General features: G+C 37.5%; 1 protein-coding gene across 3 annotated transcripts in view; it reads left to right on the forward strand.

The window, feature by feature from the left end:
• Positions 1–22,006, forward strand: part of TMEM131L (transmembrane 131 like) — a 142,597-nt gene that overhangs the window by 95,974 nt on the left and 24,617 nt on the right. For all 3 annotated transcript variants that reach the window (XM_081077147.1, XM_081077148.1, XM_081077149.1), the window contains 16 exons: positions 11–69; positions 404–512; positions 2,581–2,674; positions 3,189–3,342; positions 3,891–4,061; positions 5,356–5,425; positions 6,718–6,835; positions 8,141–8,282; positions 9,526–9,635; positions 10,690–10,762; positions 13,277–13,404; positions 15,552–15,694; positions 17,258–17,444; positions 17,660–17,845; positions 18,587–18,736; positions 19,041–19,666. In XM_081077147.1, the coding sequence (XP_080933273.1) occupies positions 11–69; positions 404–512; positions 2,581–2,674; positions 3,189–3,342; positions 3,891–4,061; positions 5,356–5,425; positions 6,718–6,835; positions 8,141–8,282; positions 9,526–9,635; positions 10,690–10,762; positions 13,277–13,404; positions 15,552–15,694; positions 17,258–17,444; positions 17,660–17,845; positions 18,587–18,736; positions 19,041–19,666 (2,520 nt within the window). The remainder of the gene's footprint in view (positions 1–10; positions 70–403; positions 513–2,580; positions 2,675–3,188; positions 3,343–3,890; positions 4,062–5,355; positions 5,426–6,717; positions 6,836–8,140; positions 8,283–9,525; positions 9,636–10,689; positions 10,763–13,276; positions 13,405–15,551; positions 15,695–17,257; positions 17,445–17,659; positions 17,846–18,586; positions 18,737–19,040; positions 19,667–22,006) is intronic.

The following is a 22,006-nucleotide window of genomic DNA, read 5'->3' on the forward strand; positions in this document are numbered from 1 at the left end:
TTTTGGACAGATGATTCGGCAGTAAATATGTATATATTACATTCAGGAAACAGCCTTATATGGATACAGGTAATTGTAAATGCTTCCATACAGTGAAATTTAAACTAACAAGCGTGTATTTAACTGCAGAACATGAGACTTTTACAGGAACAGATACAGAAACACTTGTCTCTATTCTCTTTTGCTTAATTTAAACCCATTTTCCCTTGCGTGATCCCGCATTTGGATGATGGCTCTCAGGACTGCCCGCCCCCTTTCATACTGTTAGAGACACATCTGCTGAGCAGTTGCTCTATGAATGAATGCCAGTCTGAGCTACTTCGTTATTTTAAGAGTTGATTCAAATTGGATAAATATTTGCCTCGCTGAGAGTGGTAACGTGGATTTGTTGTTGTTGTTATAGGAGGTACATCATTTCTCACAGAGAGACGCCCTGTCTCTGCAGTTTGAACCAGTACTCCTGCCTACATCTACAATGAACTTCACAAAAATTGCCTCTTTTACTTGCAAAGGTACGGATTTTAAAAATATTGAAGGTTTTATTTTTGTTTTTGTTTATTTTTGTCATCAATGGCAATTCTTTCTGTGAAATTACAACTCCAGATTGGGCAAGGTTCTAAGAAAGTGAATGAGTTTGCTTTTCCTGTCACAGCCTAAATAGTTCTAAGAGCTGGGATGATGGAGAAAATAATTGCAGATGCCACGTTTATTCTGCCACACATGTAGGGTTTTGAGTTTAAAGTGTAACTCGGTGGGTGACTTGAAAGACCAGAATGTAAATGTGTGTGATGGAGGTGTTGCTTTCACAGGTACAAAGGCTGGGCTGCCTCAGTTTTGTTTTTTGGGTAGAATGCCATGCAGAAGGTCCAGTGAGTATAAACCCAATCCTATCCTTAGGTTCTTACTTACAGTGGAGGAGATTTCTGTAAAGAAATGCACATGGATTTTAAACATATGGAAACATGCCCCATGTCACTTACATTGAAAGAAACATTCATTTAACGCAAAAAGTGAGATATCATTTATTACTTAGATGGGTGAAAATAATAAAAATGACTAATATTCTGTGTTGGTAATGACTAGGAAAACAATCCACTCATTTTTCACGAGAGTGTAAATTGATGTAGGCTTTTTTGGAGGAAAAAGAGATAATCTTTATGAAAATTTACAATGCATATATATGCTCTCCAATCCTTAATTCTACTTCTAGGAACTTATCTATAGGTATATTCATATATGTGTCTACCTGCAGAAATGTGCATTGTTTGTGACAACAGAACTAACATAAACATTGATCGTAGGTGACTGATTAAATTGTAGTTCCTCTATGGAGGGTATACTCTGCAGCTATTGAAAAACACGCATGGACCTGTAACGCAAGCTGTGTGTGTACTTTTTTTTTTTTAAAGGGTATATCCATGTACTGGTATATGCATAGAACAACTGGAAAGTTGCTCAAGAATCTGTTAAGCTGTTGTTTCCTCTAAGATTATTGGGAAGTCAGGGGTGAAAGGTAGACTTTATTTTCATGGTTTTTGTTACTGTTTGAATTTTTTTTTTAATCACATATGTAGCTTTAAAAAAGAGTTGGGTATTAATACTGGAGTTAAGAATTCAGCACCAGTGGTTTAATATTATAACCTAGCTCAAGGAAGTCTTGTTTTGATGAAACAGCGCTGATTTGAAATGCACTCCCACCTTCACCGTGAAGGTCCTTCTTGTCACTAAAGTTGTAGTACTTTCTCAATCATGTCCCCACCTGGCTGAGCTTCATTTTTTTTTTTTTTAAAGATTTTTATTGGGGAAGGGAAACAGGACTTTATTGGGGAACAGTGTGTACTTCCAGGACTTTTTTTTTCCAAGTCAAGTTGTCCTTTCAGTCTTAGCTGTGGAGGGCACAGCTCAGCTCCAGGTCCAGTTGCAGTTGCTGTTGCAGGGGGCGCAGCCCACCATCCCTTGTGGGAGTCGCATTGGCAACCTTGTGGTTGAGAGGAACTGAGCCATCCGGGAGCTCAGCGGCAGCTCAGCTCAAGGTGCCGTGTTCAATCTTAGTTGCAGGGGGCGGAGCCCACCATCCCTTGTGGTTCTCGAGGGATCGAACTGGCAACCTTGTGGTTGAGAGCCCACTGGCCCATATGGGAATGGAACCGGCAGCCCTCTGGGTTAGGAGCATGGAGCTCTAACCACCTGAGCCACCGGGCCGGCCCCTGAGCTTCATTTTTCACTTTTGTCATCTCTGGCAGACCTAAGGACTTTCCTCTTATTTATGGTGAACACAGATTTCTGTAGAAAGAAAGCCACAAAGTGTTGACTTTTTCCCCTGCCCTCAAAGAAGAAATAAGAGCTTGGTTTACAAAAGGGGAGGTGAGGTGGCAGGCGGCAAGCCAGTAAAGAAGAAAGGTAAAGGTAGTGTTGGAGACAGGATTTTACTGTTTGTATCTGATGCACGATTTTAATGGAGCCCCAAAAAAGTGGTCATTAAAAAGTTGTTAAGTAACACATATATCTTGTTTTTGTTTAGGAGTCATGAAAGAAAAGATACCTTATACTTCACATGTATTTCTTTGTATCTCAAAACAGCTGCATCGTGTGCCAGTGGAGTGAAGGAAGACATGAGGAAAACAAAAAACACTCCAACACTAAATGCGTGCCTCTCCTCTCTTGTGGTTCCAGGGTAGGTTAATTCCTCTTTCCCTTAAAACGTATGGGGTTGTTTTTGTTTTTGGTTTAGAAATAATTTAAAAGTATAACTGAGACTTGTATGATTCTTTCTGGACTTGCCTTTCATGCTTTAACATTGCTCACAAGCAGAGGAAGGACTCTTTGCAGAATGGGAAAGAGGAAGCTGAGTGATTTGCTTCCCAAGACAGGTCCTGAGCCAGGCGTGAGAGAAGATGTACTCTCCTGTTTCTCAAATCGCATGTGGGTCCTGCTTTTGCCCTGGCGGCCTCTGTGAACTGTCCTTGTCCTGTTCCTGGCCCTGTCTTTTCTGCCCTGGCCTTCCGATGCTCTACTTGTGGGCAGGAAGGTTGAAGAAGGTGATTTGTAAGGTTGTTCCCAGTGCTAACATTCATTCTCTGACATTTTATGATGCACTCTTTTTTTGTGTGTTGCAGTTAGAGGCTCATTCAATTGCCAACAGTTCTCTTGAACTCAGAGCTGATCACATGCATGTGTTGTGTTCATAGGTATTTTAGAATGGATTCTTCTGCAACCCAGTTTCACATAGAGACCCACGAGAATACATCAGGAGTTTGGTCAATGTGGTACCTCAACCATTTTGACCATAGTGTTGTTTTAAATGATGTGTTTGTTTCCAAGGAGACCAAGCACCTTTTGAAGGTACATATGGTATTTTTATCCACTTTTTAGCCTATTTTAAGCTTTGTTCAAGGCCAGAGACTATGAAATTAATATTTACAAAAGTTAATATTTACTTAACAATTTTAAAACAAGTTTTTTTCTTTTAATGTTTTCAAAATTACTTTTAGCATTTCTCTTTTATTTTTAAAACTATTGTTTAGGGAGCTCAAAGGGACCAGTATATAGCCTTTAAAGATATTTACGCTTACCATTATTCAAAAATTTTATAAACATACTAAAAAGATTATATTTAGTGAAAATAAGCCTGGTTCATGATAAAATAGAAGGTTTTTGCAAAATACCACCTATGAACATTTCAAGATCACTGTCGTGAATTTTACAGACAGTTGTATATTACACATTATTTGAAACCTATCATTTATATAAAAAAATTTCAATGTCTGACCTGGAGATAACTGAGTATAATTATATTTATTAAAGAATAGAAGAATTTTAGTATCAAACTTTATAATGATTTTAATCATAAGTGTTAGGAAAGTAATTTCTCTTGCTTCTTTTCTTTTTAGATTCTGAATTTCACTGGCCCTTTATTTCTACCTCCAGGCTGTTGGAATATATTTTCTTTGAAACTTGCTGTAAAAGACATTGCCATAAATCTATTCACCAATGTATTTTTGACTACAAACATAGGTGCCATTTTTGCAATACCTCTACAGATTTATTCTGCTCCGACCAAGGTATTGTTTACAACACTATATATGTATTATAATTTTTGTTATAATTACTGTTTCTTTTTATTAATGTATGATGCCTGGGTTTTATTGACTGAGCTAAGCTCATGTTCTTTAAGGCTCTCTAAGAAATTGAAGGATATTACCAGGCCAATCATTGATGGTGAATTGTTTAAATGTAGAAATCTTTATTTGGAAAGAGTTATCATTTTTCATAAAGTAATTCAAGGTTCTTGAATGAAATAAGACGTCATAAGTAGATCGATTTCGTTTTCATTTATTTTCAAAATTTGTAGAGTAAGGTCACAGTTGAGCTCTTATTAGATACTTGCAATGACTTCAAATAAATGAGCTGGTTAAAATGCTTTATTTAGACCTCTGGTAAGTGACTTTTAGTTGCTCGTAATCCTTGAATTTCTTTAGAGCCAAATCTAAAACCTGAAAGGGTTCACAATTAAAGAGAATGCTTTCTATAATCTGGGTAAATTGTATTTAATTTAGATCTTATCTTAAACATGTCTCATTTTTTCCTTAATGTTTATTTCTTTCCATTTAGTTACTGTTATTGCTTCTTTTTGATCCAAGCTATTCTGTAGAACTCTGGGTTCTACTTTTTCACTATGAGACACTCATGCAACCATCTTTATGATTTTTCTCACATAGCAGTGTTTCAGATAGGAATGCCTCGTGTTCAGATAGGACTTCTGAAAACTAAGCCAAATGTAAGGTTCATTTCCATATATCCAGATTCTGAGCAGGGGAGATTTCTTAGAAATTTTCTTTTTTCGATCAAGAGGTGCATAGGAGGAGACTGACTGTGGGAGGGAGCAGACAGGTTTCAGGTATGTGTGGAAGTAGCAAGTCTCTGCTTTCCCCACTGGCAGGAAATGCTACCTTCATTTGAATCTCCTGAGTCGCTTAGGAGTTACCGTGGATTGGATACTTACTGTTTCTCAGAGGATTTGAGTACAGTTTTTTTAAAAAAAAAACTAAGAATGTCCTGACACTAACTTCATCTTTAAATCAGAAGGCAGCTTGGGTGTCTTGGGCCCAGGGGTTGTCACTGTGGGCATTGATTATTGTCCCAAAGCTACTGTAGTGAGCCTTCCTGTGAGAGAGGCAGCTCTGAGCTCCCATTCAGGGATAAAGAAAGCCAAGTAATCACTTCCTAGCTATTTGGCTTTTGGTTGAAGAGAATTTCATGGAGGTGGAGGCCAATGCCTGCTCGCGTTTGAGTGCATTAGGATTTTTATGTTTAGTGCTGTGTTTTAAGTTATTCATTTATTACTTTTCAATCTAGGAAGGGAGTCTGGGTTTTGAAGTGATAGCACATTGTGGCATGCATTATTTCATGGGAAAGTCAAAAGCAGGTAAGTAGTTTGCCCTTAGGCTTTCTGTAGAACTCTAGTTGGGTGTTGGGTGGGAGGTAGTGAGGAACATTGGCATTTACAGATGGGATAATTAGTCCTATAAATGTAATTGTATCATATTCTATTCTTAAAGAGCATGATCTTTAACAAAACGGCATGAAATTAAGAAGCCTCCAAAACCATCCAAGGTCTTTGTATAAATGATGCCCTCTTAAGTAGTTTGTACTTTTTTTAAGGGTTTTGGTTTTTTATTCTAAACACATTATTTGATCATCATAGCAACATTGTTGCCAGGAAGAATTGAAAGATGCTGATTCTTTTAAAAAGGGGTTGACTAGAAGTTATTAAAAATAATTTGGAATTGCATTTGAAGACTAGTTACAGGAGCATAAACATTGTATGGGGGCTCTGGTTGTTGTGTGAGACAGACCGCCATAGTGTTGATACAGAAGCTGTTTCCAGATTTGTGTCTGCCTTTGGGTTTACTGAACTATTTACTCTAAGGAGAGTAGTGCAGAACAGACGTTTCTTTGGGGGAGGGTTCACTTTTTCACCCTGATATGATCTTTAGTACAAACAAGACACAACAGATAAGTAGAGAGGGCGAGATTAGGAAGAGGCCAGCTGATAAATATATAGGGTGCCAAAAAAATGTATACACATTTTAAGAAATTAAAACTGTATTAAAATTGTGATAATATATACCAATAACAAAAGATATATACGAGTCACATTTGACTTCTGCAATTACAAGAGGTGCTCAAAGTGGTTACTATCAGCGTCCAGACACTTCCGGTTACAGCAAACTACTGCTTGTGTAATGTTGACCAAAATGTCCACTTGTATACTTTTTTTGGCATCCCAATATACACCTTCTCTGGGCTGAGCCCCAGGTCCCTGCCCTCTTTTGAGGATTTGTCCATTCGACATAGTAACCTGCAAGACTTCGATGATGACTAGCTTTCACATACATAGAAGCAGTTTACCCTTTTAGATTTAAAGCCGTTAAAAATGTTCCAAGTGCAATTTTAACTTGCTTCAGGCTGTATTCATGAGCCATGTGTCTTTTCTGTTATTACCTTTACATAATTCTATTTAGTTTTGTTTTTATACATGTTTGTTTGATTTGATATGTCATTTGCCATTGAGTTAGAAGTAAAGCAATCAGAGGATGCATTTACTCCCTCTACCGTCCTCTCAGTTTGTGAAGTTTAACAGTCACCCTTGGCAGTATTGACTAGCTGAATTGTGTTTTCTGTAAATATAAGTGTTAAATCTGATCTGACTTTTAGAACATCCTCATTGGCAAGGGAGCCTTTCTCTGGATCGGTCTACCTGGGATGTGGATTTCGAGCTTGCAAATAAATTGTATGAAAGATGGAAGAAATTAAAAAATGGTGACGCCTGCAAGTAGGTCTTCACCTTGCTTCATTTCTGTTATGTTAGTACTTTGTTGAAATGGCAGGACTGAATTTTTGAATAACCGCTATTTCTCTCCAGCCTTTTACTGTGATGAATTTCAAACCTCGGCGCAGCTGAAAGTATCGGGCAGTGAACACTGAAATGTCCCTTGTCTGAATTCAGCAGTGGTTCTCATCTCACCACACTTGCTTCATTTCTCTTTCTACATTTACCTCTGTGTACACACATTTTCTTTTTGCTGTCATTTCGAAGTAAGCTATAGACACCATGATAACGTCAACTCTCAATACTTTATTAGGAAATACTTCATGTCCTAAGGAGAATATTGTCTCCTGTCTATAACTACCATTGCGTACCAAACAGACTTACCATTGATCCAGTTTTATTATCTGATATACAGTCTGTATTCCGATTTCCCTAATTGACCCCAAAATATCAATGATAGCTGTCTTTTTCCCCCTTTTTAAAGTCCAGGATCCATTCGAGGATCATGCATTGTATTGGGTTGTCCATGTTTCCTAAACTTTATGTAGAAGTGTCCCCACCTTTCTTCATCTTTCACAACGTTGACATTTTAAAGAGTCCTAGCCAGGTGTCTTAAAGAACATTCAACACTCTGGATTTTTTGCATTCTTAAGTTTACATTCATATAAACATTTTGGGGAAGAGTCCTGGGTTGGTCTCGTGTCCTTAGCATTGCATCAGCTCAGGAAGGACATAAATGACAGTTTATCCCATTATTGGCATTGCTACATTGAGTCATTTGACTCTCTTCATTGTGTGACAGATCTCTCTCCATGCAGATAAATTTTTCCTTTTGTAATTAATAAGTGATGTGTGCTGTGATAATTGGAGTTCATAAATTTCCTATTCCCCAGAAATGCTTCACCCCATGGTTTTAGCGTCCATTGGTAATCTTTGCCTGAATCAGTTGTTTGATGGATGACTGCAAAGTGGTGATGCTTCTAATTATTTTCTTCACTTTTACCTTGTTTTTGAGCATCACTATGGATTCTTAGATCACTACCACCATTACCATCATTATTTTTGATGCTAAATTGTCCCAGATTTGGCTCTTCGGGCTAGCATTCTTTGAGTGCTTCTTTGCTTTCGAGTAAAATAGGATAGTCTGGGATCATCTTGTACTTTCTCTTCCCCAGACTCAGAATAAACCATTTTTTCTAAGACCTTTTGTTCTTTTTAATGGGAATGATATATGTAGTGATTTTTCTCTCTTTTTTTGTGTGTCAAAATTGTTTTTCATAATAATTTCTTTCTTTATGAATTACACAGGAGGAATGTTTTAGGAATGACTCGGTTTGCCCACTTGAAGAAATCCAAGGAGTCAGAATCCTTTGTTTTCTTTCTGCCTCGTTTGATTGCAGAGCCTGGCCTTGTGTTGAACTTCAGTGCAACTGCCCTTAGGAACAGCGCGGTGAGGACCCTGGATCTTTTAACCTCTTTGTCAGTGACACCCCAGCTCTTGGGTTTTTAAGATACCAGAGCCTTTCCACCTTGAGAATATTGTTTCAGAACCAAAATTAATTTAAATTCACTTTAAGTGACACACACACACCATTCATTGCTTGTGAGGGAGGTGTTAAAAGAAAAAAAAAGAATAAAGCTCTGAACAAAAATACATAAAATCAGTACATTTTTATTAAGTTTGCATTCAATTTAAGTTCTTACCAGCGGAGAAAGTATCCAGCTGCAAACAGCAGAAAATCTTGATTAACACTGGCTTAAGTAGGACTTGGGTTAATAACGAGAATCTCAACGGAGAGAAGCCCCAAAACTGGTGAAGTGGCTTTGTGATGCCCTCAGGACGCCAGGCTGGCTCTTTCTGTTCGCTCTCCATCCTTAGAATGTTGGCCTCCTTCTTGCCTGTGCTTCTCTCATTGAGCTGGGAGGGCAGGAGAAGGGCAAAGGAACGACTCCGGCAGACTTCCACTTATGTCTCATAAGCCTCATTGCCAAAGAACAATATCACACCTGATTTGAGTAATAATTTGTACTTCATCAGGCACTCATTCAATTTCTTAGGGATGACATTCTAAGGCTGTTTGTTTTATTTTGAAATAATTTTAACTTAGAGAAGTTTCAAGAATAGTACCAAGAACTCCCAATTGCCCTTTATAAAGTTTCGTCAATGTTTAACATTTGCCATACTTGCTTTATTGTTTCCTCTTCCTCTTCCCACACACACATATTTTTATAAGCCATTTGAGCATGTCAGCCATGCCCCCAACCTCTTACTACTTCAGTGTAAATTTCCCAAGAACAGGAATATCTTATATACTAGAGTATACTTATCAAAATTAGAAAACGTAACATTAATCATCATACCGTTATCGAATCTGCAGTCTATATTCAAATTTTTCGAATTATCCCACTAATGTACTTTATAACAATTTGTTTTCCTTGTTCAGGTTCTTACACTGCATAGTCAGGTCTTTTTCGTCTGCTTTACTCTTCCTCAGCCTTTCTTGGTCTTTCATGGTATAGACAATTTTGAAGTGTGCAGGCCACAGAATATTTTCTGTGGAATGTCCCTCAGTTTGATTTGTGTGATAGCTCCTCATGATTAGATTCAGGTTATGCGTTTTTTGCAGGATTATCTTAGAAGTGATGCTGTGTCTTTCCCAGGGTTTTGATTTTCCTTTCCCCATCATATCTAGGTGAAGTACTTTGTGGTGAAGAACCCGTCCTCTCTGCCCGTCTCCTTACAGCTCCTGCCTCTCTCCTTGTATCCTAAACCTGAAGCTGCAGTGCGCCTGCTCAACAAATGGTAAAGCACCTAGTCAGTGAAGACCTTCTGGTGGGTGGTTTGGAAAATATTGTAAACACTTGGAATTATTTTAAGTGCTTCCCACTTTTCACTGTAAACTGTATGTGGCTGTACATAGCATTAACCCATGCACCTTGGGCACCCAGCTCCTCAATGCCTCTTACTGGATGGAAATTACCAGTTCTATTTATTGTGTGGAATTTTCAGTGTTACTATGTCATGTCCAGTTGTCAGCAGAATATTCTTTTCTTTGGCCAAGGAACTCTGACAATCATGATTTTTTTTTTTTTTACAAATACTCCTAAAATTTGAAATCTAAATCACAGTGATCTCTAGGCAACACAAGAAATGAGGTTGGTGTTTTCGTATATTTTAATCTAGTGTTAGACAAGGTAAGATGATGATACTGTTAGTTCACGTCTAAGTTATAGCTTAACTTACAGTTTAACTTATTTTTAGACAACACAGTTTCACTTAGAATGATCCCTCTTGGCTTAGTAGGATCTACCCTTAACCTAGGAGTTTTCAACTTCAGCACTGTTGACATTTAGATCCAGATGATTCTCTGTGAGGGAGAGGATGGTCTGTTCTGTGCTTTGAAGGCTGTTTAGCAGCATCGATAGCTTCCAGCCAGTAGATGCCTGCAGGATCTCCTCAGCTGTGGCAACCAAAAATGTTTCCAGACATTGCCAAATGTCCACTGGACATTCAATTGGGAGATGAAATGACCCTTGGTTGAGAGTCACTTCCTGTCAGGTTTCATCTCATAGTTACGAACCATTTGGAGAAAAAAAATTGCTTCATATTTAGAGCTTTTGTTACCATATGCTTCTTTACATTCCATGTTGCCAAAGTCATTCATTCAACATTATTTAACCAAGCACTTAAACAATATGCCAGGTACAGTGTGGGCGGGGCAAGGGTGGGACATAGTGATAGGATGGGATGAATTATTCATGTGTGCAAATACATGTGCTCCCATAAATGAAAAAATATATGTGCACACATGTATATTATTCTTTCTTTATTGGCCAACATTTTTTTTTCTTTATAGGTTTGGCACCGATATGCAGATGATTAATTTCACAACTGGTGAATTCCAGCTCACCAAAACTTGCCCATACCAGGTAGGATGTCGTCTGTAAACAGAAAAAGAAATGCTTGCAAACTAGACACATAGTATGTGGGCCTCGCTGATTTATGTGTCAAGTGGCTTTACTTAATACATGTGGCTCTCTTGTTACTATACTCTCGGCATTAAATATACACAGCAGATTTTCTCAATTAACTAAGGCAGCAGGCCTCCGTGGTTCCTGTTAGCCTGTAAATCACTTTAATTTGATGATTTAGATTCATGTGGTGAAGAAATAACAATTGAATCACGGCCATGTAGAAAACCATAAAACTCGAGACCCCGGAATTTATAATTCTCTTAAGATTCCTTGGCCCCATCAAATTCTTTTTAGGGCAAGATAAGGTAAAAGTAAATACATTAAAAAAAAATTTTTTTTCTCTTACTAAACTGGCTCATGTTTTTAGCAGGTCACCCAATATCTGTGATAGTCACCTCATCTATAAAAAAAGGATTTCTCTGAAATTCTCAAGCCTCCGGGCACTCATGAGGTCTTGCATAAATACTTAGGAGTAGGAATAAACATGTCATGTGGGGAGGATGTTATTTGACTGGGGTCTTGGCAACCGTGTTTCCTGGTTTTCAGTAGTTCTGTGGTTCTTTGTATGTAGCTGAGTGTTTTTCGTACAGGCGTTCTGTGTGTAGATCCATTCACAAGTGGAGCATCTGTTAAAAAAAAATACACAAGTACACATATAAACACACACATGTCTATAACTATATTTCTAACACATACATATTTAAATGTCTTGGATATTTTCTCTTTTCTCCTTACTTAACCCTTTAAACTTATACTGTTGGCTCTAGATTAACGAGTAACATTTAGAGAGTGGATCACCATAGATAACCTCCAACTAAGAGTCAAAATACAACTAGTCAAAGTGAGTTTTTAAGTGGATTTTTAAGAGACTTATTTACAATAGGAAACACACTAGCAGCAGACATTCCTTTCTCTTCGTTAAGTGAGCTTGTTTTTGTTAAAATCCTGTCCCACTCTGTCCCTCTCAATCCCCTTTCCACCCAGCAGTCTCCACGGGCTGTTTGAGATAAACCAGTCAAAAATACTCAGTGATAATTTGCCCCAGTAGTACTGAATCATATGTAATTTGAAATTCCAAAAATAATGGCCAATTTCTTTTACATAGAAATATTCTATTCAGATTTGAATAAATGGTGTAACTCATTCGAAAAAAGTTTTTAAATCTATGATTGAAGATTTTCCCCAAGAATATACGCCTTCCGTGATAAAGGAAATTACTACCATTGTGAATTTATCACTTTGACAAAAAAGAATAGTCAGTATCTATGCAGTAGCCACACTTAAACATTTAACTTAAAATTCTTATTAGAACTCTTTGTCATATAAAGAAAGGGGCCAGTGTTTTAATTTTGTTGGTTTGCTTGTATAAATGTAGTTCCTTTTGTTAAGAGCATGTGGAATTGGGCATGTAAGTTTCTGAATCCAGGCTCTTCCATATTCTAGCTATGTGACCCTGGACAAATTATTTAACCTTTCTCAGCCTCATCTTTCTCATTCATGATAATATTAAAGATTTAGTAAGGTTTATAGAATGCCCAGCATTCTACATACCTTATATACCATTGTCTGGAGTATGAGAACCATTTAATAAATGGTGGTGTTATTGTTTTAATACTAAAAATCAGCAGCTTTTCATTCAAAATTCATATGTATAAAGCAGAGTTTCTCTCTTCATGAAGTTTATAATTCTAATGAAAATAAATCAAATACTATCATTATTTCTTCTTGCAGATAGCATGGGAAATGCTAGCAACGATTGAAGAATAAAACAAATTAAAAACATAGAAAAGAGAAATATTACCGTGTGGATTATGTGATTATAGCTCTAAGAAATCAATAAATTGTTTTAGTGAGAAGGAGCTAGAAAGAGGAATGGAAAGGAGAGGAAATGATAAAGAACTAAATCTTGAATATTAAGTTTAGATCACAAGATTTATTCAGAGAAACTTAGACATCTTAGAATAAAGGAAGATGTGAATAAATAAAGATCTTTGTCCTGAGTGAAGAGACTAAATATAATAAAGTTGGTTTCTTTATAAATTTATATTCAACACTAAAGAGAATTTAGTGTTGCCCAGCAGTGGATGGTGGTTTCATCATATCCCTGTAGCATTTAAGTAGAGGCTATTTAAGTAGAGGCTATTTGGTCTGTTTTCTAAGTGATGTTTTACATTCAAAGCATCTTTGCATAAAAGGCTTCTAGCCCCAACTCCCATCGAAGCCAGGAAGCAAATCTCCTTTCCAGCATCCAACTGGGTTACCTGTCCTGCAGCCTCTGCCTGTACTTCCCCGCTATAGCTTGGGAGCTGTTTATTAGTGTAAACTCTCAGGATGAAGAAGTTCTACAGGTTGATTGGGGTGATCCGATCTGGACATGAAAAGCAACCATGTTTACACTCTAAAATGCAGGAAATGAAGATGGAAGCTTGCTTTACAGTAGTTGTTGAATTGCACTTTTTAAATTTGCAGGGCATGCTTTCTGAGGAATCCAGGTTTGGCAGCCTTCACTTACATTTGCAGCCTATGGAAATGCAAAGAGTCGGTGTGGTTTTCACGCCAGCTGACTATGGAAAAGTTACCTCTCTCATACTAATCCGGTAGGTGTGGACCCATCACGGAGTCTGTTTCTTTCTCGCTGACTCATCTGTCTAATTGTTTTCTCTCAAAAATACAAGAATCTCTTTAGTTAAGAGTTGACGTTTATGTCTCTGGCCTTCAGTGATGAGGCTGGTTGTATGGTAGGAAGAAGCGGTGGCTGAGGCGAGAGGCTGCCTGGGTCTCCACACTTAATCCCTCTGTGCCTCAGTTTCCTCCCTTGTGCAAAAGGGAGTGTGTGCCCGTCTCTCCAATAGCAGCATTACATTTCACTCAGCATCTCATCCACTGTTGCCACAGAGGGCAGAACGCATACAGGCATACATACACACAAATGCACACACATTCGTACACACATTGACTTCTCTTAGCTTGGACAAATAAGTGAAACACTCTATATACATTTTCATTCCTCAGTGTCTGAATGTTCACCACTCACATACCTGTCTTGATCTGAAATTCTTTGTAGCCCCAAAGGACAATAGGAAAAGTGCTCTGTTGAACCCATTGGCTTTTGTACTTATTTACCTTTTAAGTGAGAGTTATTGCTAACTGATTTAAGCAGCTAAATTAAATGTTTTTCATTCTTAATTTTTTTCATCTTTAGGTAGTCTTTATTGAGAGTCTTCTTTCAAAAATTTAAATACAAATCTATGTCGAAGCCCTGTGCATTGGCGAGAAGTCTAACACTAATTTTTTTAATGGAAAGCTTATTATTTTTAAAAAATTTGTATTGGGGAACAGTGTGTTTCTCCAGGGCTCATCAGCTCCAAGTCATTGTCCTTCAATCTAGTTGTGGAGGGCGCAGCTCAGCTCCAAGCCCAGTCGCCGTTTTCAATGTTTAGTTGTAGGGGGCGCAGCCCATCATCCCATGCAGGAATTGAACCCACATCCGTGTTGTTGAGAGCTCGCGCTCTAACCAAGTGAGCCATCCAGCCGCCCCAACAAATTTAATTTTTAATTAATGACATTTTAGTTATGATTTTAAAGCTATTCTAGTATCAGATCAGTTGGCAACGACTTTCTTATTCTGGACGTCCTTTCATGTGTCATGATTTTGTTCTTCTGCAAGTGAATGCTACTAAAAAGAAAATGTACTAAAAAGTTCTTGAAAGAATTGGTTTTATTAAGCATTTTAACGAAGACTTCTAATGCTCTGTTGATGATGTGTTTCATTTTCAACCCGTTCTCTGTTGAAGAACTAAGGCTGTAGGAAATGTAGATACAAATTTTACCTCATTCCAGGTTCAACTATCCCAGAATCAGAAGAAAAGCCTAAATTTTTTATAGTAGTTTATTTTTGGTGATTTCTATATTAATAGACAATATTTTTCTGTAAACAGTATTAATCATCTAATATCACTAAAAGGTTTTAAATGGTTAAAGATTTTTAATCATTTAGATAAAGATGCAAAGATATTTGTGTATTTTTGCATAATTAGAAATTAATTCTTCTTCTGATTCTGCAGTATTTACATGAATGATAACTGGCTTTCAATCCAGTAGGCATCATTTAAACATCATTTTCACTTAATTTTTTTGTCCTAGGAATCATGCTTTTAATGAATGTAAAGGCAAAAGCTAGTCTGAATTACTGTTTGACTAATAAGAACTTGAGTAGATATATGTTATTTGTGGAATGTTATTTTAAATCTTTTGTTCAAAAGAAACAGTAAGATTTTATTTCTAGAATTATTCCTAAGGCAGATTTTCTTATAGTCACAATTACTGTGAAAACTAATTAGTTTACAGTGTAAACAGTTTTTACCAGTTTATCTGTATTTGTTGGTGTTTCTCTGTGGTCCACAATTTGTTTCTTCAGTTTTTTTCTCTTGGGGGTCTGATCATCACCGTGGTAGCTGGTTATTAGAAATACATGGGTTAACATTCTTGGGCCAGGATTGAAGAGTGATCATGACCATTCACTTGTACTTGCTTATTGTCAGCTTGCTTTGACCCTTCCGAGCTCGGCAGCTTCCATTTTCCATGGACGCACCCATATTCTGAGAGATGGTGGGAGATGCCGCACTACTTAAATAGATCGTTTTTCTTTAAAAATATTTTTGCTGATTAGGAATATTTAAATTCAAGTGCATCTTATCTTGTGACTATTGTAATGCATTTTTATTTGTATCTGCTTTCACTATAGGAATAACTTGACTATCATCGACATGATTGGTGTGGAGGGATTTGGCGCAAGAGAGTTGCTGAAAGTGGGCGGGAGGCTTCCTGGCGCGGGGGGTTCACTCCGATTTAAGGTGCCCGAGTCCACGCTGATGGACTGCCGTCGACGTGAGTCCATCTTCGTGGCACTTTGACAGGGCAGGCTGGGTGCTAAAGTCAAGAGCAAAAGGATTCTATAAGAATATTCTTTTAAAAATTGACCGTAAATTTATTACACTGATGCAAATAATTAAATCAGGCAAATATTTGAGCATATATAGGCTGGTACCACTCAATTAGAACAATAGCCTTAGATGTTTAACCTGACTTAAATCATAAATATATAGGAAAAAAATATAATTGCTAACTTACCAGTATAGTGCGAGATATTTAAGATAAATAGTATGAAACTTAATTGGATTATCAGTTATCTAATCATAGAAAATCACACCAAAATGGTAGAGAAAAGACTGAAAGTATGGTAACCAATAGAACTTTTGCAATAATGCAGGTGTTCTAAGAAAATCAATTTTTAAATTTATTACATTTTAATTTTATTTAAGTAGCCATATGTGACTCATGGCTACTATACCAGACAATGCAGGTTTAGAAATTTGCTTAAACGTTCCATTAGAAATTTCTAAATTATGCATATAGTTAAATGCTTTAAAGCTACTTAAATTAGTTTCAGTAACTCCCTCATGTACTAAAACAAAAATCAAATAATAGTTGCAACATGTTTTGGTAAATTCTTGTTTTCTTCTTATTTTTAATTTCAGGAACACACTGAAAGCATTTTAGTATAACAATGTGTTTCCTGTGGAGAAAGCTGGGTGGTGAAACTGTTGGATAATTTGTAGCACTATATTTTAATTTAGAAAGCTATGCTAAATGAACACTGTATTTGAAAAGGTTTATGAGCCATTTTGCCTTGAAAGGTCTTCATCAGAGTATTCATTTTTTCATTCATTCATTCATTCATTCATTCATTCATTCATTCATTCAGAGTTGACCTTGAAAGATAATTAAGGAGTAATATAAAAACTGTAGAACCAGATAAAATACTAATCCCTATATGGAATAGACTGTGCCTTGTACATTTATAGGAATGTTTGAAAATTGTGATAACTTCCATTTTTGAACTCCCACTATAAAATGTGCTCTAATTTATTTGCAAGGACTTATTTACTTCCTCTTAGTATAGTGGGTGTTGGAACTGGTATTTCTAGTAGCTGTGATGGATTGAAACAGAAACACACACATACGCTCTTACTGGTCTCTGTTTATTGTGAGTGAGGACCTCAGGAGCTGAGCATGCATGGTGGCTTAGTGGTAAATGCAAATGATTTGGCTTCTGTCAAGAATAAACTTAACCTTAACTTTTAATAAGTAAAAGAACGAAGAGGAGATTATGATTACTTTTGGTATCTAGGCAGATTGTTTAACTTAAGAAAAATCTTGCCTAGTTAAGTATTTTTATTGTATTCTGATATCTGATAGTATAACAGAATCTATAACTGTTCCAGAAATTAAATAGAAGTCATGCTTGGAGCAAATCTTATATTTTTTTGTTTTTACATTTTAATAATGTGTATCATGGTTTGTTGATTGAATGCATGTTGATTCAATAATTTATTTTAAATCAATTTTGCAGTTCATATATACTAAGTATCACCTTTTTACCCTCACTAGAACTGAAAGACAGCAAACAAATTTTATCTATTACAAAGAACTTTAAAGTTGAGAATATCGGACCACTTCCTATAACTGTGATATCTCTGAAAATTAATGGGTATAATTGCCAAGGTTATGGATTTGAAGTGCTGGATTGCCATCAGTTTTCCCTGGACCCAAACACTTCGCGGGATATCAGCATTGTGTAAGCATAGAGCTTTCACCTCCTTTAAATTTTGTGATACATTTAATATCCGGTGCGGGGGGCAAAGCCTTTTTCCATGGGTAAGAGGTCTTAAATTGTTTTCATGTAAGTATTTATCTTGTACAAGTAAGAAATTGTGCTTCCATTATGATGATTATCTTTGTGCCTAAAATTACAACAATTAAAATTCATGAATATGAATCTTTTGTTATCAGGTTTACTCCAGACTTTACCTCTTCCTGGGTCATTCGTGAGCTGACTCTAGTCACTGCAGCAGACCTAGAGTTTCGATTCACTCTCAATGTGACCCTCCCTCATCACCTATTGCCTTTGTGTGCAGACGTGGTCCCAGGACCCAGCTGGGAGGAGTCATTTTGGAGACTTACGGTATTCTTTGTCAGGTAAACTACCACCTTCTCTCACTGAGTAGAGAAGCCATGTGGGCAAATTGCATGAAAATGTATATTGGCTGGATGTAATTAAAGCATAAGAATTGAGTGGAATTTATATTGCTTTGAGAACTCAGGCGTACATGAAGTGGAGAAAATAGTAACTGGAAAGCTTTTTTTTTTTTAAATTTATTGGGGTGACAATTGTTAGTAAAATTACATAGATTTCAGGTGTACAATTCTGTATTACATCATTTATAAATTCCATTGTGTGTTCACCACCCAGAGTCAGTTCTCCTTCCATCACCATATATTTGATAAAAGCTTTAAGATAATGGTAAATGAGTTGTAAGATTCACAGGACCTAGAAGTCTATTAATAGACAGTTGTGTGTCATATTCATTCATTGGCAGTCATTGTGGCAGATATAAATGTCACTCTTACTAGCTCAGTGGCAATGGCAGTTTGAGATTAGAAGAATAGAATGACCCTTTTAGAGTGATTTTATCCTTGGAGCAACTTTAAAAATGGAATTGAAATATCAAACTTATAAATATGCACATTTTTAGAAACTTGGCTGTTTTTATCTTTAAGAAACATCAGAAATGATGATGTCATACATCTTATGGAATTTTTAGTGCCATACCTGTAGACATTATCCATCAACCATTCATCACCCGTCTATAATAAAGCTACGGTTTTTAATGCCTGTCAGAACCATGCAGTAACAAACCTCGTTTGTTTCTTCCTCAGTTTGTCCCTGTTGGGTGTCATTTTAATAGCCTTCCAACAAGCACAGTACATTCTTATGGAGTTCATGAAAACAAGACAGAGGCAAAATGCTAGCTCGTCTGCACAGCAAAACAGCAGTCCGATGGATGTCATCAACTCCCATTCTCATAAGTAAGAATTCTTGTGGCATGTGCGTGGGTTCTCACTTTTGATACAACTCATTTTTTATTTTAAGGTAATACATTTTGTTTTCAAATTGGTTTTCATAAAATTGTCTTTAAGTCCTTATGTGACAGCTGAAACCTTTCTTTTATTATATGATAGACTTCCTGTAACAACTTAGTTTAGAAGGAAAGGTAGAACTCCTTAATAGACACGGTACCAATGGCTACCTCTTTCTCGTGGAGTCAGAAACAAAGAGGTACAGTTCTACTCGGTATGACTTTATGTTAAATGCTTTTCTTCTCCACTTCAGAAGCCATTGCAAGAACTTTCTCGATACCTACAGCCCCTCTGATAAAGGCAGAGGGAAAAGCTGCCTTCCGGTAAACACTCCACAAAGCAGGATCCAGAATGCCGCAAAGAGGAGCCCAGCGACCTACAGTCATTCTCAGAAGAAGCATAAATGCTCAGTCTATTACAGCAAACACAAACCCAGCACATCTGTCACCGGCAGTGCCAACACTACTACTGAGGAAAAACAGACTTCAACCCTGAGCAGCGCTTTCTCTGCTCCTAAAGGAGACGTGTGCGCCGAGGTTATGGGTGAGAACTGGATAAACCTCAAATATGCAAGTGGCATGAATGTCAGCCTGCAAAAGAATTTAACCCTCCCCCAAAACTTATTGAATAAAGAGGAAAACACACTGAAAAACCCAATGGTTGTCAATCATACTTCTTCAGAATGTCACATGAAGGAGGGAATACAGACATGTATGTTTCCTAAGGAAACGGACATTAAAATTTCAGAAAACATAGTTCAACTCAAGGAACAAGAGCTCGGTCCTCTGAAGAACTCTAAGAAACTACCTGAAAACCATTTACCAAGAAATTCAGCTCAGGACCAGTCAGACTTGGCAGAAAGTTCCAGGAAAAATAATGGTAATCTTCTCCTCCTTCTGGATGATTCTCTCCTGTTTGTCTCTGGTCTGTTTTTAATGGAATGTTTTCTCATTCGTGACCTGAGTTTTCATTGTGGATGCTGAATGTTTAGTTCATGTGCAAAATTTCAGCAAAGGTTATAAATGTTGAAATTCAGTTTATGAGATGAAAAGTTGAGGACGAGGCACCAAGTTTTTAGAATAGCATGGATGAGATACTTACTTTTTAGGACGTATGTTTAGAGGGATGTGAATGTCATATTTTATTGTTAGGAGGATAGGGACACTTTTTCCTAATTATTTTTTTATCTTGGCTTTTCAGACTATTTGCAAAAATTTATCAGCCCATAAAATATTTCTGAATGAACAAAACTTAACAATTTCCTGTGTTTAACAGCTGCCACCATCTCATGTTCCTTGGCCCTGGTTCTTTTCTAATTGTGTCCCTTGGTTACAAGAAGACAAATGTTCTCTTGTAGCAAATACAGTTAATGAAAACGTAAGCACACTAGCCTAGGAAGAATACCTACGTATAAAATTGCCATTAAGCTTTTAACTGACCCCCTTGGCCTCTGGCATACAAGCCTGTGCTTATCATTCTTGTCCATTCTGAACATTTTTAATAAGCGCGTTTCTGTACCTGTGAACAGTCCGGTTTGTGATGCTTCTTAATCTGGAACCATCAGTTGCTGTGATCTTACTTGAAACATTTAAATATAAATAACTTCTTATTTTTCACTCTTTGATGTTGTGGAAGAGGTACCGAAATATTATGATTTGGCTAATTCTAATGAGCTTTATGCATTTGATTAAAACAAAACAAAACAAACAAACAAAAAAAAACGCTGAATTTTAGATGTTCCATAAAAGGACATACCCAGTTGAAAAGAAAGCCGGGTCCTCTGGATGGAACCCGGTCTGGGCACCTGGGTTCCGGCTGTACCTTGTTCCAGCCTGTTTGTACCATCCCCCTGCAGCGGTGCTCATGCTTGAGGTGGATTTCTGGCTGCACAGTGAGCACTGTCCCCTGCGTCCCCTCCACCTGGCACGTGAGGACGCCCTCTGGACAGTGCATTCAACTAGATCTTTGAATAAAGTCATAGCACAGCTAGTCTGAAGGTGTTTTATGCTGGGGTGCCTGTTGTTCCATTTCTGTCCCAGATACTCGTTGGGGCCCAGACCACAAAACTCTTGTGAAAGGTGAAATTATGGGGTGAGTTTGGCTGGGCTTTTCTCTTGTTTTGTGTGTCCTTTAGGCCTGAGCACAATATTTGACATGAGCCGACTTTCCACAAACCTAAAATCCTAGTTGTGTGAGGGACTCGTCCCTCCAGAAGAGATTCTTCTGTGGCCTGTTGTGTCCGTCAGATGTCTGGATAAATGTGCCTGCGAAATACAGTGGCCGTGGCCTTGTGAGCAGATAGATGGAAGGGATCTTCTGCCGATCACAGTTCTTTGAAGTGGGTGAAATGGAGACGTGCAGACCAGCAGTGTAAGGCCAAGGCAGGTCAGAGGGTTGGAATTTGTGCTTCAGAATCCTGTTGTCCAGTACTTGATGGCTAATGCCTGTAGTGGCCTAGGTGACCGCGTCATGGAATAGCCCTTCAGCACGTTTGAATACATTTACTATGGAGTTCATACACATAGGGTTTGCTCAGATCATTGCAGGTGGCAGACCTGCCCAGAGTCTTTCCTTCCTGTGCAGAGGACTGGTGTGCTTATAGTGTTTTAAAGGGAAATAAATCTTTCATTATAATAGTTATTTTTTATCTGTTCTTTTTGGCTGGAGCAGCAGCACGTTATGTAGTATCAGGGTGATTGTCGATGAGATCAAATAAGAGTTGATGAAAGAACTTGAAAATTTTGAAAATAAGAAAGGGAGTTTTTTAGTAATATTAAAGGTTTGGGGTTCTTTTGTCAGATTTTAAAGGAAAACATTTCAATAAACGGGCAGACAGTGAACAGGCATATAATCGGTGGCATGTGTATAAAGAATGCTTGAGAATGGGAAAACCATACATTTACAGACCTTCTGAGTTTTCACTTTCAACATTGAGCATTAGTTCTTTTTTTTTTCTCTCAAGTATTTTTCTTTGTGAAAAGCATGTTGTCTCCATCTTAAGATCTTTTCTAGAATCTGAAGAAAACAGCTTCACTCGGCATTGCCCGCTGAGCTTAGCCCGCCTTGATAGTCGGGGATCCTGTCGGCAAATTCCATTTACTGAATTGAAACCAGTTAGTGTGTTTGCCACATTCTAGCCATTTCTCCCCAAGTGCACAAATGTTCTCAGAAACAAGTCGAGTGATAGGATTGCCTTTGGGATGGGGGAAGAGGGTGGTG

Source organism: Rhinolophus hipposideros (assembly GCF_964194185.1).
Source record: "Rhinolophus hipposideros genome assembly, chromosome: 16".
NCBI classification, from domain to species: Eukaryota; Metazoa; Chordata; class Mammalia; order Chiroptera; family Rhinolophidae; genus Rhinolophus; species Rhinolophus hipposideros.